The sequence below is a fragment of the Spermophilus citellus genome (assembly GCF_964194105.1).
Source record: "Spermophilus citellus genome assembly, chromosome: 17".
Classification (NCBI taxonomy): domain Eukaryota; kingdom Metazoa; phylum Chordata; class Mammalia; order Rodentia; family Sciuridae; genus Spermophilus; species Spermophilus citellus.
The window spans coordinates 34,309,570-34,324,734 of record NC_138199.1 but is presented as its reverse complement, the minus strand read 5'-3'; the positions used below and the strand labels follow the sequence as shown (position 1 = coordinate 34,324,734).

Here is a 15,165-nt window from a genome sequence, read left to right as displayed (position 1 = left end):
GCTGTTAAAAGCAAATGCTTGGCACAGTGGTACATGTTTTAATCTCAGTGACTTGGGGAGACTGAGGCAGGAGGATCACAAGTTCAAGGCCAGCCTGGGCAACTTAGCAAAACCATAGGGTCTCAAAGGGCTGAGGATTATAGCCCAGTAGAAAAGTATCCCTGGATTCAATCCCTAGTGCTACAACAGTAAAATAATGATAAAGCAAATGTATTACATGTTTCAACTTACTTACAGATATAGGCAAAGTATAACCATATCATCTGTTTGTATATATACACTCACTATATATTACAGTTGTAGACAGTAGTCATATTTTTAAAAGTCTGACATTCTGTGTCACTATTATAGACAGAATGATGTTATGAAATTGTGTTGATCATGAAAAGAAACTCAGAGCTCATGACAAGAAATGAGTATTTGTATCCAAATTTAAATAAGCTAATGTATTAATGTTTAAAGTTGTACAGAGTGCCAGGTGTGGTGGCACAAACTTGTAATCCCGGCTACTGAGGCTGAAGGAGGGGGATTGCAATTTTGAGACCAGCCTGGGAAATTAGTGAGACCCTGTTTCAAAATTAAAAAATAAAAAGGGCTGGGATGTAGCTCAGTAGTAAAGTGCTCCTGAGTTCAATCCACAGTACCCACCCCCAAAAAGTAATAAAGTTGTAAAAAGTATTTGTTCAGACAGGAATAAATTTATGTATTATTTATGTGGTATACACACAGATAAAATGTATGTTTATCATGTACCCAAAATGGTCTGTTTATCTGTAATTATATTTGTAATAAAATTTAGCTTCTAATCAAGACAGCCATTTTTACTTCATGAGCTCAATTCTCAGGCCTTACCCTTGCATTAATTCCCAGAAAGTTTGTGGGGAACTTGTTACGCTAAGAACGTTTTGGAGAAAATCAAATCACCTGCTGAGATACACCTTTCTGCATCCTGCCCCAGGAAGTGAAAGAGCAATTTTTATCACAATATTTTATTCACTGTCCAGTAAAGTTATATCTGTAGAATACAATAGCCCAAGTCATGTCCTCTCACTCTTATTATTTTTAAAATACATTTTTAGTTGTAGTTGGGACACGATACCTTTATTTTATTTATTTTTATACGTGGCCGAGGATCGAACCCAGGGCTTTGAATGTGCTAGGCGAGCGTTCTACCGCCTAGCCGCAACCGCAGCCCTCACTCTTAACTATTAACTGTGACAATGCCTGTCCTTTACCAGAGGATCACTTATAGCAGATGCTAGGCAAGACTGCAGACTTCTCAGAAATGAGATTCAGTCTCTGGGACCAAGTTGTCCTAACCATGTGCTTTCTCATGGCTTCAATGCATTCTTCTACTTGGTGGTCTCAGAGGGCAGCTGCGTTCTCTAACTGGTGAAGTTCCTAACTGCCTCAGAGACTTTGAATCATGTGGACAGATTGCTGAAGTGGCATAAATGCCAAGATTCTGGAAATCAGGGTTGATGGAGAGCAGTAATGGATCGACAGCTGTGGGGTTTCTTGTGAGCTACTTCTGGGAGGGCTGACAAAGTGGAGGGCCTATTGAGTGAACTCCAAGCAAATGATCCAAGGTTCCTTATTGTTACTGAATGGCCATGGCCCTAATGCATTGAGGTTTGCCCTTTAAATAAATACCCTGACATGGTTAGTGTCTTTAAAGTCCCATAAAATAGCTGAGGGCTGAGAGCATGGAACCAGACATCTTGGGTTACCTTCCCCTTGTGTACAACCATGGGGATGTTTTTATCCTCTTCACATAAAGTGGCTGTGATCTACTCCAGTGGCTAGCTCATAGTAGGTGTTCAGTAAAATTGTTTTTGTTTTCTTCCTTTCAGTTCTGGGAATTGAACCCAGGGGCACTCAAAACTGAGTTACATCTCCCTTATTTTTTATTTTTGAGACAGGTCTTTCTTAGTTGCTTAGGGTCTTGCTAAGTTGCTCAGGCTGGCCTCAAATTTGCAGTCCTCCTGCTTCAGCCTCCCAAGTCACTGGAATTTCAGGCATGTGTCACCACACCTGGCAAAATTTTTTTTTTGTTGTTTTTATTTTTGTAGTGCTGGGGATTGAACCCTGGACCTTGCACATGCCAGGCAAGCATTTTACCACTGAGTCATATCTCTAGCACTGTTTTCATTTCTTAATTATCTCATTATTATTATACCTTATTAAGTTATTGGAAAAATGAGAATCTGATAGAAGGAAGGAACCAGAGTAGTAAAAAGTGAAATGGAAGAAGGCCTAACACCTCCTCTTCAAGGAGCTTACCTTGAAATGCCTCAAATACTGGAGACTGGCATTGACCCAATGGAACATCTGTGCTCTGATAGGGTCTGATTTTCCTTCTAGGGAAGTCAGTTATCCACACTCCAGACAGAAGTGATTCTTTTGACTGTTAAGCCTGAACCCCACTCTTTGTTCTGGGGTAGCTTCTGCAGCATTTAGAAATATTTTAAAATAATACACAGGAAACTGACCTGAAAGAATACTTGGGGGAGACAACCCTCTTGATTAATTTAACAGGACAGTTTAATCCTCAAACTGGAAGTTAACAGAATGACAACAGGACATACACTGGCCCTGATTTAGAGAAGTTAGTGGAAACTCCACTTTCCCAGGCCTTATCCACTCAAAGCCAGCTTGACAGTTTCTCTTCCCGACCTGACTCCACCCCTGTCATGCTCCTTCCCTTTCTGTGAACTCAGCTTACCCTCCTAACCCTGAGAACATCCCATCCCTCAAGGCTAGGGTGCTGATTGCCCCCAGAAGGACCTGAAGACTAGTTTTCAGGATGAAGAAGGAATCCCGAGGACATTTCAAAGATTTCATGATGATGATTACAGTATGAATCTGTCCTAGGGGTACATGAGTGGAAGGGAAGGCGGGGGCACCCACCAGGACACTGGCTTAGAGGTTCCTGACCTGAAGCCAGGAGTGACTTTCCTCATCCACTGCCACCCACCTCAAAATCATCCACAAAATCGCCTCTGTATGTGCATTTGATGGGAAGAGCAATCAGGGCTTTCACCAACCACTGAAATGAGCTCAGCAATTCAGTCAAGTTGACGAAAGAAGCACGGAGCTAGAAACACTGGCACCAACCCCCCATGCCCCCTCCGTATTTACGAACTGTCAATCCGCCACCACTGTCCCTCACTGTCTCCCACCCACCCTGACCCAGGCCCAGACAAAACAGGTTCCCATACCAGCCCTCAGGACACATCCTGAATAACCAATGACTTAAAAAAAAATCTTTAATGGAATCTGTGCTCAAATAATATGTTACAACAAAAATATACAGAATGTACACAATACAAAAATATTTAGAAACCAACATCGCAGTTTGTTGTTTTTTTTTTTCCTCCCACTTACTCAAGTCCTGGGGCGGTGGGGGTGGGGGGGCAGTTCACTGTTGGGCACTGTTTTTAAGGCAGAGGAGAATCGGCCAGTGCTTTGCAGCCAACTTGGGAGCAACACCCATGATGCGGGAGAGGGATTCCCCGCATCGCATCTGCACTCTGTGGAGGAAGGTCCTGGTGTGGTGAGCAGTGGTCCCCCTAATGCTCTGGGCAATAATGGTTCTCATGGAAATTGAGAGTCCCATTAGCTGCCAAAAGAGCCTCATTAGGGAGTTTTTCCTAATTAAAAAAACGAATGACGAATGGTGTCATTAAAGTGAAATCTCTCCTTTGAAGGCCTGTTTTCCCTTTCCCAGTTTGAGATTCCTCTCCAGTTTAAGGAGCCAGGCGCCTGTGGCCCCTGTCTGGGGATTCCCCAGCTCTCAATTTCCGTGCTCCAGGACAGACAGGCGGACCTACCTCCAGCAGCCTGAAGATGTACCCGTCCTCTACTGTCCAGCATCCTGGCTGGTAGCCATACTGGAGAGGAAGGTGGGACAAAGGGAAGAGGCCCAAGGCCAGTTGGGCAAGTGCTGCTGAGGGTTGGAGAGGGCACAGGAGCACAGGTACCTCGTGAGGAGAAGGCCAGAGCCCCAGAAATAAACCTGTCTGGGTCTTGTGAAGTGACTCCACTGTCCCTGATCTGTGGCCCTGCTTGGGAGTGGTGGTTGGGAGAAGACGGTGGCAGGGAACAGCTGGTGCTGGTGGCCTGAGCTCTGGATGAGACTCCCTTCCGGAGCTCCAGGCCCTGAGAGAGGAGGGAGGGAGGAGACTGCCCTTTCCAGAAAGGAGCTCTTAACTGAAGCCCTGAGGGAGCTGGGAGCTTCTGAGGGCTCACTAGAGTCTAGAGTTCCCTGCCTCTGAGCCACACCTGACAAGATGGAGCTCTGCTGGCTCCACCCTCATCCCAGCAGCCCCAAGAGCTAGGACAGCAGGGCCCAGCTGCCTCTTCCCTCCAGAAAGGGACAGAAGCATTCAAGCTTAGCTGCTGCTGTAGCCCATGGCAGAGGCATGGGTCCCGGCCTCTCTTGATCCTTACTCAAGTCTTGGCCCAGGCTCCACGGCCTCGGCACCCTCTCCTAAGCAGCAGACCCTTCCACCCACATCGTCCCAGGGCAGCGAATGGCAGGCAGGACACAGAATAGATGTTCCAGGCTGATATGACTCAGCCCATGTGGCCTCAGGCTGACTGGCAGTCCTTGGCAGCATTGGCACTAGTGTGACCTTGAGGCCATACGTGGGGGACCAGGACAATGTAGTTAGTGCTGAGCAAAGATGGGGATGGGCCTGGCATAGACTATGAGTGGGTGTGTCTTGGGGTAGAAAGACCTTCCCGTTTCCATACGGTCACTAGCTCAGGAAGCGACGGTGGCCAGGGACCCCCAGACACGTGCCTGGCTGACCCTGGACCTCACTGCACACAGGCTCTGCTGGGCACAAGGCTGATGGAAGGCAGCCCCACGCTCCTGCCCTTGACCCTGCAGCCCCTCTGCCTCCAGGCCTGGGGTTCTTTGTCCTTCCAGGAGATTTCGACTTCCAAAAGCAGTACAAAGGGAAGGACAGGGGCTGGGGATGTGGCTCAAGTGGTAGCGCGCATGCGTGCGGCCCGGGTTCGATCCTCAGCACCACATACCAACAAAGATGTTGTGTCCGCCAAAAACTAAAAAATAAACATTAAAATTCTCTCTCTCTCTCTCTCTCTCCCTCTCCCTCTCTCTCTCACTCTATCTTTAAAAAAAAATAAAAATAAAGGGAAGGACAGATTTTGTGAAAGGTCACCCACCTGACACCCTGGGCTCAGGGCTGCAGTGGCTCCTCCAGCGCAGGCCTGAATGCTGCCCTCCCTTCCTGGAGGGGAGAGGCAGCTGGCGCCCCGCTGGGAGGCGGGGCTTCTGCCCTCACCTGTCTGGCATCTGGGGCTGCCAGATGGTGGGGGGTGGGGTGAAGTCATTCCCCCAGCCTCATTTCCTATTTGTGAAGCAGGGGTGAGGGGTCTCCATAGTCCTTGGTTCCTCCCCAGCTCTCAGCAGCTGCACCCGCAGGCTGCTCTCGCCCTGGACACTCATCCAAGCCCCGAACAAGGCTCCTCTGGAGCCATGTTCCACCTAAACTAGAACGTCCTTCACTGCAGCCACCTGTCCCCCTAACTCAAATGGACACATAGCCTCAATAGTCCTGCCCGAGCCTTTCTTGCACCCCAAAAGATTCTCTTCTCAGGGAGACAGAACAAGACAGGACATTTTCAGATCTGAAAGCCATGCCAGAGGTAGAAAGGAGCAGTACTTGGATGCATTTCTTCTTAGCAATCCAAGGGCTGAGAGGGCCCAAGATCGCCCTAGAGCACAGATAATTTTCCTGCAGGTCAATGATGCTCAGGGAATGTCTGGAAGGGACAGAAGATGGGAAACAAGGGAGGCAGGCTTTTCTAAAAACAAGGACACCCAGTAACCACACCACAGCACACCAGGGCTCCCTGTACCTCCTCTGAGACTCCCCACATGCCCACCGCCTCACGTGACTTCCTCTCCAAGCACCAGCTTAACTCACATCATCTTTCCCTACACAGACACGGTCACTCACTCACACCTGGACACTGTGCTCCATACCAAAAGGACAGGCACAAAGTAGGGTCAGGGCAGTAGAAGGGAAAGAATAGACCCTAAAGTCAAGGCAGGTGCAGCTGCTGGGCCGCTGGTGTGTGAAGTCAGCATCCAGGCTGAAGGGGAGGGAGAGGCTGAAAGTTGGTCCTGGGGCTTCCCCAGGAAGAACTTGGGCTGAGGTTTATTCCCCCAGCTTGGGGCTCTCTCACTATCCCCCAGAGCTAGAGTGGGATCTGGAGATTACAGATCTCCCTGCCTTGTCCAGCACAGGCCCTAGAGGTCATGCCCCATAACCACTGGCTGGCCCAGGAGGATACACCCACCCCAGGATCTCCCAGGTTAAATAAGCCAGCACATCCACCACTAGGCCCTCTTTCCACCCCAGAACTCCAGACCTGGACTCCAGAGGGAACACTGTGCTGGGTGTGGTGGCACACACCTGTAATCTCAGCAAATTGGGAGGCTGGGGCAGGAGGATTGTGAATCCAAGGCCAGCCTCAACAACTTTTGAGGCCCTAAGTAACTTAGTGAGACCCTGCCTCAAAATAAAAAAAATAAAAAGGGCTGGGGAAGTGGCTCAGTGGTAAAGTGCCCCTGGGTTCAATCCCCAGTACCAAAAAAAAAAAAAAAGTAAACAGAGGAAACACTACCTGACCACAGAGACCCTCAAACCTTCCCTATGTCTCTCAGGGTCTCTCAGGGGGGAGGATGAGGGACAAAGCCACTGCCCCACCTGTGGCCAGGAAAGGACAGCACATGGAACCGGCAGCTTCTCTCACCCTACCCCAGGCCTTTACCCGGGCCTGATGTCACCAGACCAGGCTAGAAAAATAACAGCAGCCATATCCAACTCCTCCTCCAGTGCCTTTCAAAAAAGAGGCCCCACCGTGTGCCGTGTGCCCGTATGGAAACACAAACATCGCAGTAGCAGTGGAGTCCTTGCCTTTCCTCTCTGGCTTCACTGAGCTGGTGATGAGAAATAGATCCAGGCGCTCCCTCTGGATGCTGCTTCTCCCTCCCCTCCCCACCTCCTCTGTCCTCAGCCCCTTACGGGGGCGGTGGCAGCTTCAAGTCCAGCAGAGAATAGGCAAAGATGTTCCAGAAGACGGCGAACAGCACGAAGACGGTGTACATGGCCACAAAAATCCACCACAGCGACTGGTCCTGCAGCCTCTGCTCATAGTTCCTCAGCACCACCACACCCAGGGTGATGCCCACGGCCACACCACCCAGGTGTGCCACGAAGCTCGGGTGAGGGCAGGGCGGGTAGGCCGACGGGTGGAACCGGAGCCACACGGCCCGCCCGAACTCCAGACTCACTGCAGGAGGAGGAAGCACAGAGAAGTCACAGGAGGGCCCCGGGCAGGGGCTGCAGGGACAGAGGCCTCGCACCCCAGCCCACCACCCGGTGGTTAATGCATTCACTGCCATGAGGCCGAGTACCACTGGGGACACGAGAATCAAGGAGACAGACAAAACCGTTCTCCTAGAGCTCATGGGGCCTGGCGATAAGCCAGCCAACAATTACACACATAAGACAATTTCATTAAGAGATTCATCTATGGGGAAAAAGTAGGTGACGTAAAGTCAATGCTGGGCATAAGGAGGGGACTCTTCAGGGAGTCTGGTAGGTCCCTCCGGAGGCAATCTTTGATCTGTGATCTGAGTATTCAGAGGGGTCTTGCCCCTAGAGCCCGAGGAGAGTGTTCCCGGGAGAGGGCAGGGGCTGACTGCAAACCCAAAGGCCCTGGCAAAGCTGAGGTCACACCAAGTCCTGGGGCCCGGATCCCTGTTTGTCCATCTGTAGGAAGTGTCAGCCTCGGTGCGCCAGGCTGCACTGGTGGAGCCTGTTAGCAACTTCAATATGTGCCCAGCACATGCTGTGTTTTCATGCATTATCTCAAAACCCTCAGAAAACTCTCAGAACCACTGCTTTTGTGGTTAGAAGGAAGGGATGGAGAGGGACAAGGACAAAGAGGGAATGGAAGTAAGCAATCCTCACTCCACCCTCACCCCAGAGAATTTCTGGACTTTCTCCCTAAAACAATTCTAAGATGCCACCATCTGCTCTCCAATCCTTCCTTCTTTTGTGAATTTTTTGGGTGGGCCAAATAGGGATGTCTTGAAGGGACAAGTATGAGGCAACCTCATTTCCCAACACCAAAGGAGCACAGAGATTCCTCATCCCCACTTAACAGAGGAGGAAACCAAGGCAAACCTACAGACCGAAAGAAAGCCCTTTGAGGGAAAGGTTTGCAGTTGTTCCATTACCATTTAGTGAACCAGTGGGCCTCTCTCTACTCCAACCATTCTGGAGTACCAGAACTGCCAGCGACCTGCCTGGGGACTGCCCCACCTTCTGCACTGGCCCTGCAACTCCCAAGGTGGCCGATAGGTGGTGGGAAAAGAGCAGCTGGGGACTGAGGCTCAGCTCCCCCCACTCCACGCAGCCCTCAGGGAAGCCTTTCTGCCTCTGCTGAGCAGGTCCTGGGTTCAATACAAGAGGATCAAAACCAATGGTTCCCAACTCCAAGACAGCATTTTAGTTTTTATGATGCTTAGGGTTGGGTGTTTGTAAACGGCAAGACTCACGCTTTTCTTTCCTTCTTTGAAAGCAAGCGAAGGGCAGAGTCTGGGCAGACACAGCGGCAGAATTCACCCATGCTCCCGCCCCTGGTCCCCTGCTCAGAGTCAAGGGTTTTAAGGCTGAAAAGTTCTCTCTGGGATTAGAAATCCTCTAGTCTCATCCAGGAAACAGATCCAGAGGGCCCCTCTGTGAGTCAGGGACAGAGGTGATTTCCTGAGAGCCATGGGGCCAGAGGCAAGGAATGTGGATGTACATTAGAGGGGAGCCCTCACAGGCCTGGCCCTCCAGCTGTGCTGGTCCCTGCTCAGTCTCCCACCCACACAGCAGGGAGCTGCCCCAGGCTGAGAAAGCCAGGCGCTCACCGCTCAGCTTGGCTAAAGCATGGGCATTTGAAACGGCACAGGTTGGCTCTGAATTCTGGATTTATCACCTCTTTGCTGGGCAACCCTGAGCCAGAAGCTTAACTCTCTGAGCTTTAAGTTCCTACTTGTGACTTAACTTAATGATATGCTCTCTGTAGGCATCTTCTGAGGATGAAAGGAGAGAGTGTGTGTCTCCCTTCTCTCTTCCCAGACTTCCATTGCTTCTGTTCAGGCTCAGGACAAGCCCCTTACCTCTGGTCTCATCCCCCTCACGCTACCCACCCTCCACATGGCATCCTGACTGGTTTTCTAAACCTCAAATCTATTTCTCCCTCTTATGGAGTCCTCCAGTGACCTCCCAGTACACTGGGGAGGAAGCACATTTTTTTTCCTCTTGCCTTTAAAAACATTCCAATCTGACTTCCAGGATCTCACTAGCTTTATCTCCTGTCACAGCCACACACAGTCCCAAGCCTCCTTAGTGAGTTTTGACAGTCAGTGTGCCAGCCAATGACCTTCACATCCACCTGTGCTTCGGTTCATGGTGCACCTTTGCCCAACATGCCTCTGGCACCTCATCTCCCTGCTGTATACCTGCTTGTCTTTAATACTCACATGACCTCTGTAGGTAGAACCGACCTCTCCTGACCACAGCCCCCCAGCGCATCTTGCTTATAGGGGCTCCCGGAGTAGTTATAGTTTATGAAACTGATAAAAATGCAAGTTTTAATGTGCACGTGTGTATGCACATATATGCACATGTAATCTGAGGAAGGGGTCTCTGACTTCCAATGGTGGATCTCAAACAACTCCATGATGCAAAAGGTCAAGAAGTTATTTCTCTTGATCTGGGTTCTGGTCACTGAGAACTTTTCTGTTTGCATATTTTATGTCCATAAAAAAAGATGAGAAAAGGCGACGAAGCAGTGCAGAGGGACAGACCTCCTCACACACACCCCCTTGTTGGTCAGTACTAATGTGTCTCACTTTTTTTTCTTGATCACAAGCCTTTGCCCCTGAAAGGCAAGGACTGTGACATCTCCGTATCCTAGGACCCAATGCCTGGTGTTCTCCCCAGCCCGCCCCATCAGTACTTACTACAGACCAAGGCCACAGCCATGCGCAGCAGCTTGAACTGGCACTTCATGCCTGACCAGTTCTAGAGAAAAAGGAGAGAGATTTATTAGTTGAAGATCAGGCTGTTCCTCTGCAGGTAGGGATGAAAAGCAGACATTTAAAGAAATCACCTCCATGAACTCGTTGAGAGTTGGGCCTTCGTAGCAGAATACACCAGCAGGACTTTTGAGATTTTAGACGAAGGTAAGTTTATCCCTGTCATAAAAACTCTTTTTAAAAAAAACACTTTTTTAGTTGTTGATAGATCTTTTATTTTTTTATATGTGGTGCTGAGAATCAAACCGAGTGCCTCACACATGCCAGGCAAGTGCACTACTGCTGAGCCTCAGCCCCTGTCATAAAAACTCTTGAAGTCCACTAACAGAAGTAGAGAATCTACATCTCAGGAGACCAGAGCCCATGTCCTCCTCCTCAGATATCACTGTGAGATAGCACCTGAGATAGCACTGTGTCTGCAGCTGACAAGGGATATGATGGGACATGACATGGAATAGCACATCAAGCAAATCAAAGCAGAACCATCATCATCAAGATGATAAAAGAACTCAAAATCCTGCCTGTGAGGAACAAATGAGAAAACCGGGATCTTTCAGCTCAAAGACTCAGGGGTCAAGTTCACCCTTATCAAGCATCAAGTGAGTCAACATGAGGAAAGGATTCAGCACAAACTGCAAATAGGGGACTCCATAGATAAAAACTTCCCAGAGGCCAGAGTGGCACCCTTAATCCCAGCAGCTTGGGAAGCTGAGGTAGGAGGATCATGAATTCAAAGTCAGCCTCAGCAATTCAATGAGGCCCTAAGCAACTCAGCAAGATCCTGTCTCTAGTCAAATATATAAAAAAAAAAAGGACTGGGGATGTTGCTCAGTGGTTAAGCACCCTGCAAAAAAACAAAAAACAAAAAAACAAACCAAACCAAACCAAAAAACCAACTTCCCAGAGATGCATCTTCTAGTGTAACGTCAGTTTCACTTCTGATAAGCAGAACTGTCCAAAGACGGAATGATCCAGCGCGGGGTGGGGGTAGTGAGTTTCCAATCACTGAAAGTTCCAAACAGGGACTTCCATCACTCAGACAGAGCTGCTCCAGAGGAGAATCAGGCATTGGGAAGGGGGTGGGCCAGATGGCCTCCAAACAAGTCTCTCTTTCCCCTGAGAATCTCGGAAAACTCTGAACCACCAAGGCAGATCAGCAGTACAATTATCCACCTTACAAAAGGATTTTTCACTTTACAAAAGACTTCACCACAGGGTTCCTTTAAGGGGCACTCCTGCAGCGCAAAGCCTTATTCCATTTCTACAGATGTGAGCACACAGCCCAGAACCAGCCTGTGAGCTTCCTGGAACACAGCGGCCCAGGGAAGGAGGCAACTGGGCACGGCCAGGGGGACTTCTGTTCTCTCCCACCCACCCCATCTGTCCTGGCTGGCTGCCCCAGGGTCCCCTCCAGGGCACATCTCACACTCCTTGGAGGTTACAAGAACATCCCTTAATTCAAATTCACGGAGACCCTGAACCCTGGCAGGGACAATGCCATCTATGACAGCGCCAGCAGAGCCAGCAGGACTTGGGGGAAGCTGCCAAGAACAGGGAGAAATCCTTGTCCCCTCCTCCCTGTTCCCCATTGTCCTTCACTGACCCACAAGCCCTGCCTTCACAAAAGATGGGCTGGGCCACATGTGGCCCCTCTCTAGGTGGAAAGTCTCAATTTGCTTGCAGACACGTTCCATGCTAAGAAGCAGATGGCAGGATAACACTGTCCCCTGCTGGTCTCTGCCCACAGAGGGACCTTGCCAAGAGACGGAACAAAACAGGAGTCGGTGCCCCCCCCCCCCCATGCAGTGAGCAGCAAGCTGGGCCGGCTCAACTGGCTGGAGGTAGGGGGCCACCAGCTCCCCTCCAGGCGGAAGCCTTCGGAGGGAAGGAACTCGGCATCAGCAGCCAGCCTTCTCTTCCCAAAGGGGACATCTGCAGTCAAGTAGCCAACAAGAAGGCTCTCAGGCCCTGTGAAGGGAAGCTGGCTACTTCCTGAGGCAGCCCTGGAAAGGGCTCTTATCACTGAAAAGTTCCTCCTCTGCCTCCCTGCTAGGCCACCTATGCATCTGTTTTTTTGTTTGTTTTGTTTTGTTTTTGTTTTTGTTTTGAGAAAGGGTCTCACTCTGTTGCCTGGGCTGGCCTCAAGGATTCACCTGCCTTTGACTCTTTTGTAGCTGGAACTACAGGATGTGCACCACTGTGCCCAGTTATCCATGGGTTTTTATTCTTCATTAAAAGTGAGACCCAGCCGGGCGCAGTGGTGCACACCTGTAATCCCAGCGGCTCAGGAGGCTGAGGCAGGAGGATCATGAATTCAATGCCAGCCTCAATAACTTAGTGAGGCCCTAAGCAACTTAGGAAGACCCTGTCTCAAAATACAAAATAAAAAGGATTGGGGATGTGGCTCAGTGGTTAAGTGGCCCTGGGTTCAATCTCTGGTACCAATAATAATAATAATAATTAGTAAGACCCATGTTCATAGCAGCAGTATTCACAACAGCCAAAATGTGGAAGCCACCCAAGTGTCTATCAATAGGTGATTGGATAAACAAAATATGTAGACACACATACAAATGTGGCATATTGCTCAATCATAAAAAAGGAATTCTGACACATGCTACAATGTGGATGGACCCTGATGCTATGCCGAGTAAAATAAGCCAGTCACACACAAAAAAAGTCAAACACTGCACTGATTTCACTTGTGTGAAATGCCTAGAGTGGTCAAATTTGTGGAGACAGGATGTAGAATGGTGGTTGTCAGGGGCTGGAGGAAGAGGATATGAGGAGGGAAGTGTTTAATGGGTACAGAGTTTCAGCTTGGGAAGATGAGGAAGCCCTGGACACAGGATGGTGGTGGCGGCTACATGACAATGTGAACGTCCTCAATGCCAGTGAGCGGCAACTTGAAGTGTCGAGCTCGTAACAGGCGTATTCACCACAGTACAAACAGAAGCCATACGGAACACTTCTGAGGTCCCTGTTCCTCATCAAAGTCTCTGAGTATCTTCTCTGAACACAGTGTGGCCTCTCTGGGCCTGAGGTTGGATTAGTCTTAAAAAACACTATCCAAAACCCATCCAAAACACCATCCAAAACCCAGCCTCAGCAACAGCAAGGCACTAAGCAACTCAGTGAGACCCTGTTTCTAAATACATACAAAATAGGGCTGGGGAAGTAGCTCAGTGGTCGAGTGCCCCTGGGTTCAATCTCTCATACAAAAAAAAAAAAAAAAAGCACCATCCATATTCCTAGTCTGGTGTAGTCACTGATGGGGTCCCTCAGAATTCCTTATTCTCTAGTGCCCTCATTTGTGAATTTCAGATAACAACAGCGCTCATGTCAATTACCTAGCTCATCAGGTGATTATAAGGATGAAATAAATGAATATGTGCAAAGCACTAACATCTGGCCATATAGTGGGTGTCCTATAAATGTCTGATATTAGTATTTAGATCTGATGCAAAGACAATGAGTTTTCCTGCAGAGTGGCTGTAAAGATTCATAATCCAAATGACCTTGGACAGAGGGAGGGCGGAGGCTCCTGTTTGACCAGAGCATTCCCAAGCTAGCTTCCTGAGTTGACTATACCTGTCTGGCCCCCAGCCAGAGGTACTGGAGTCTGCCAACCCTCCGCCCAGCACTTTAGAGAAGAAGAACCTGAGGACCCAGGAGGGCTAGTTCAAGGTCATACTGAGTTCGCGGTGAGCTGCTAGGGTTCTGGGTGTAGGACTGCATCCACCAGACAGGGTCACAGTCCATCTGTCTGAGCCAGCTGTCCACAGAGCTGAGTGAATGACAGTAAATGACCCGTCTCCTAGCAGCTGAGGGGTTAAATTAGAAAGTCAACCCTTCCCACCGGCTGCCTTATTCTCCCGACCCATTATTCCCTCCAATAAAATGAGTGCAGTGAAACACCAGGAGAGAAGAAAAAAATCTCTCCCACAGCCTGCACTGCTGCTGCTATAAATGTGGAAAAGCCCGTGGCCCCTGGGGAACACAAACCCTTTGCAGGCCCTTTAATTTCATTCTTCCCCGAGCCTCACAGGGTGAGATAGGAACTCAGCCACAGCAAACAAGTCAGTAAACCAGTTGCCTTGACATCCCGCTCAGCCAGCCAGTTGAGGGCTCAGAGGCAGGGCTGCCTGAGTAGCTCTGGGGTCCAGCCTTGCCAACGTGTGTGAGGCCCTGGGTTCCATCCCCAGCACCACACACACACACACACAAAAAAAAATATATATATATATATATATATATATTTTTTTTTTTTAAATAAAAGAGCACAGAGATGGAAATCCAGTTAGGGAACTTCCATTCAAATCAGCTTTATGTATCCTTGGTAGAAAGTTTCTTATCAAATGACTTAAAGAAATCCCCTGGGGCTGGGGTTGTGGCTCAGAGGTAAGGCCTTGTTGGCCTAGCATGTGTGAGGCACTGAGTTAGGTTCTCAGCACTGTATAAAAATAAATAAAATAAAGGGTTAGGGTTGTCACCATCTACAACTAAAAAAAAGAAGAAGAAGAAATACCAACACAGGAAACATATAAGCATGTTACAGATAAAACTGGGAGTGATCATCAGCTCTACAAAAGGGTGTTTACATTTAAACATAAACCTTAGAGCCAAAATCGTCTGTGTCTTCCAGATAAATATTTCTCCTTGTGCTTCCACCACATGGAACAATGTGCATAAATCCAGATCTCAACTGTGTTAGGAAAGCATCTAACATACAGAGCAAAGGGCAAGTAAATATCTTGTATATTTAAAAATGTATCTCTGGCCTATGGGCCCCAGCAGGAGGCAATTAATAAATTATTCAGTTAGGCAGATCTTTATATTTCTAATGTTTAGCAGTCTTAATAGCAGGTGATTTTGCAACCCAGATCTTTTGTTGAAATATTTTCTGAACTTAATTCTTTGATGTAAACTGCAAGGTTTTTGAAACTCAATGTGTTTTTAGGGAAAATAAAACGTGATTTCATTTAAGGCAGATTCTCTTATTTAAACGGTCCTGAGAACAGAAGTGCCAG

At 48.7% G+C, this 15,165-nt stretch overlaps 1 protein-coding gene across 2 annotated transcripts in view; it reads right to left on the bottom strand.

Moving 5' to 3' along the window:
- Positions 1–5,183: 5,183 nt before the first annotated feature.
- RHBDL3 (rhomboid like 3) overlaps positions 5,184–15,165 on the bottom strand; it is a 49,255-nt gene continuing 39,273 nt past the window's right edge. For both annotated transcript variants that reach the window (XM_081272200.1, XM_081272201.1), the window contains 2 exons: positions 10,061–10,121; positions 5,184–7,332 (listed from right to left, as the gene is read on the bottom strand). In XM_081272200.1, the coding sequence (XP_081128326.1) occupies positions 7,061–7,332; positions 10,061–10,121 (333 nt within the window). In that variant the 3' untranslated portion in view covers positions 5,184–7,060. The remainder of the gene's footprint in view (positions 7,333–10,060; positions 10,122–15,165) is intronic.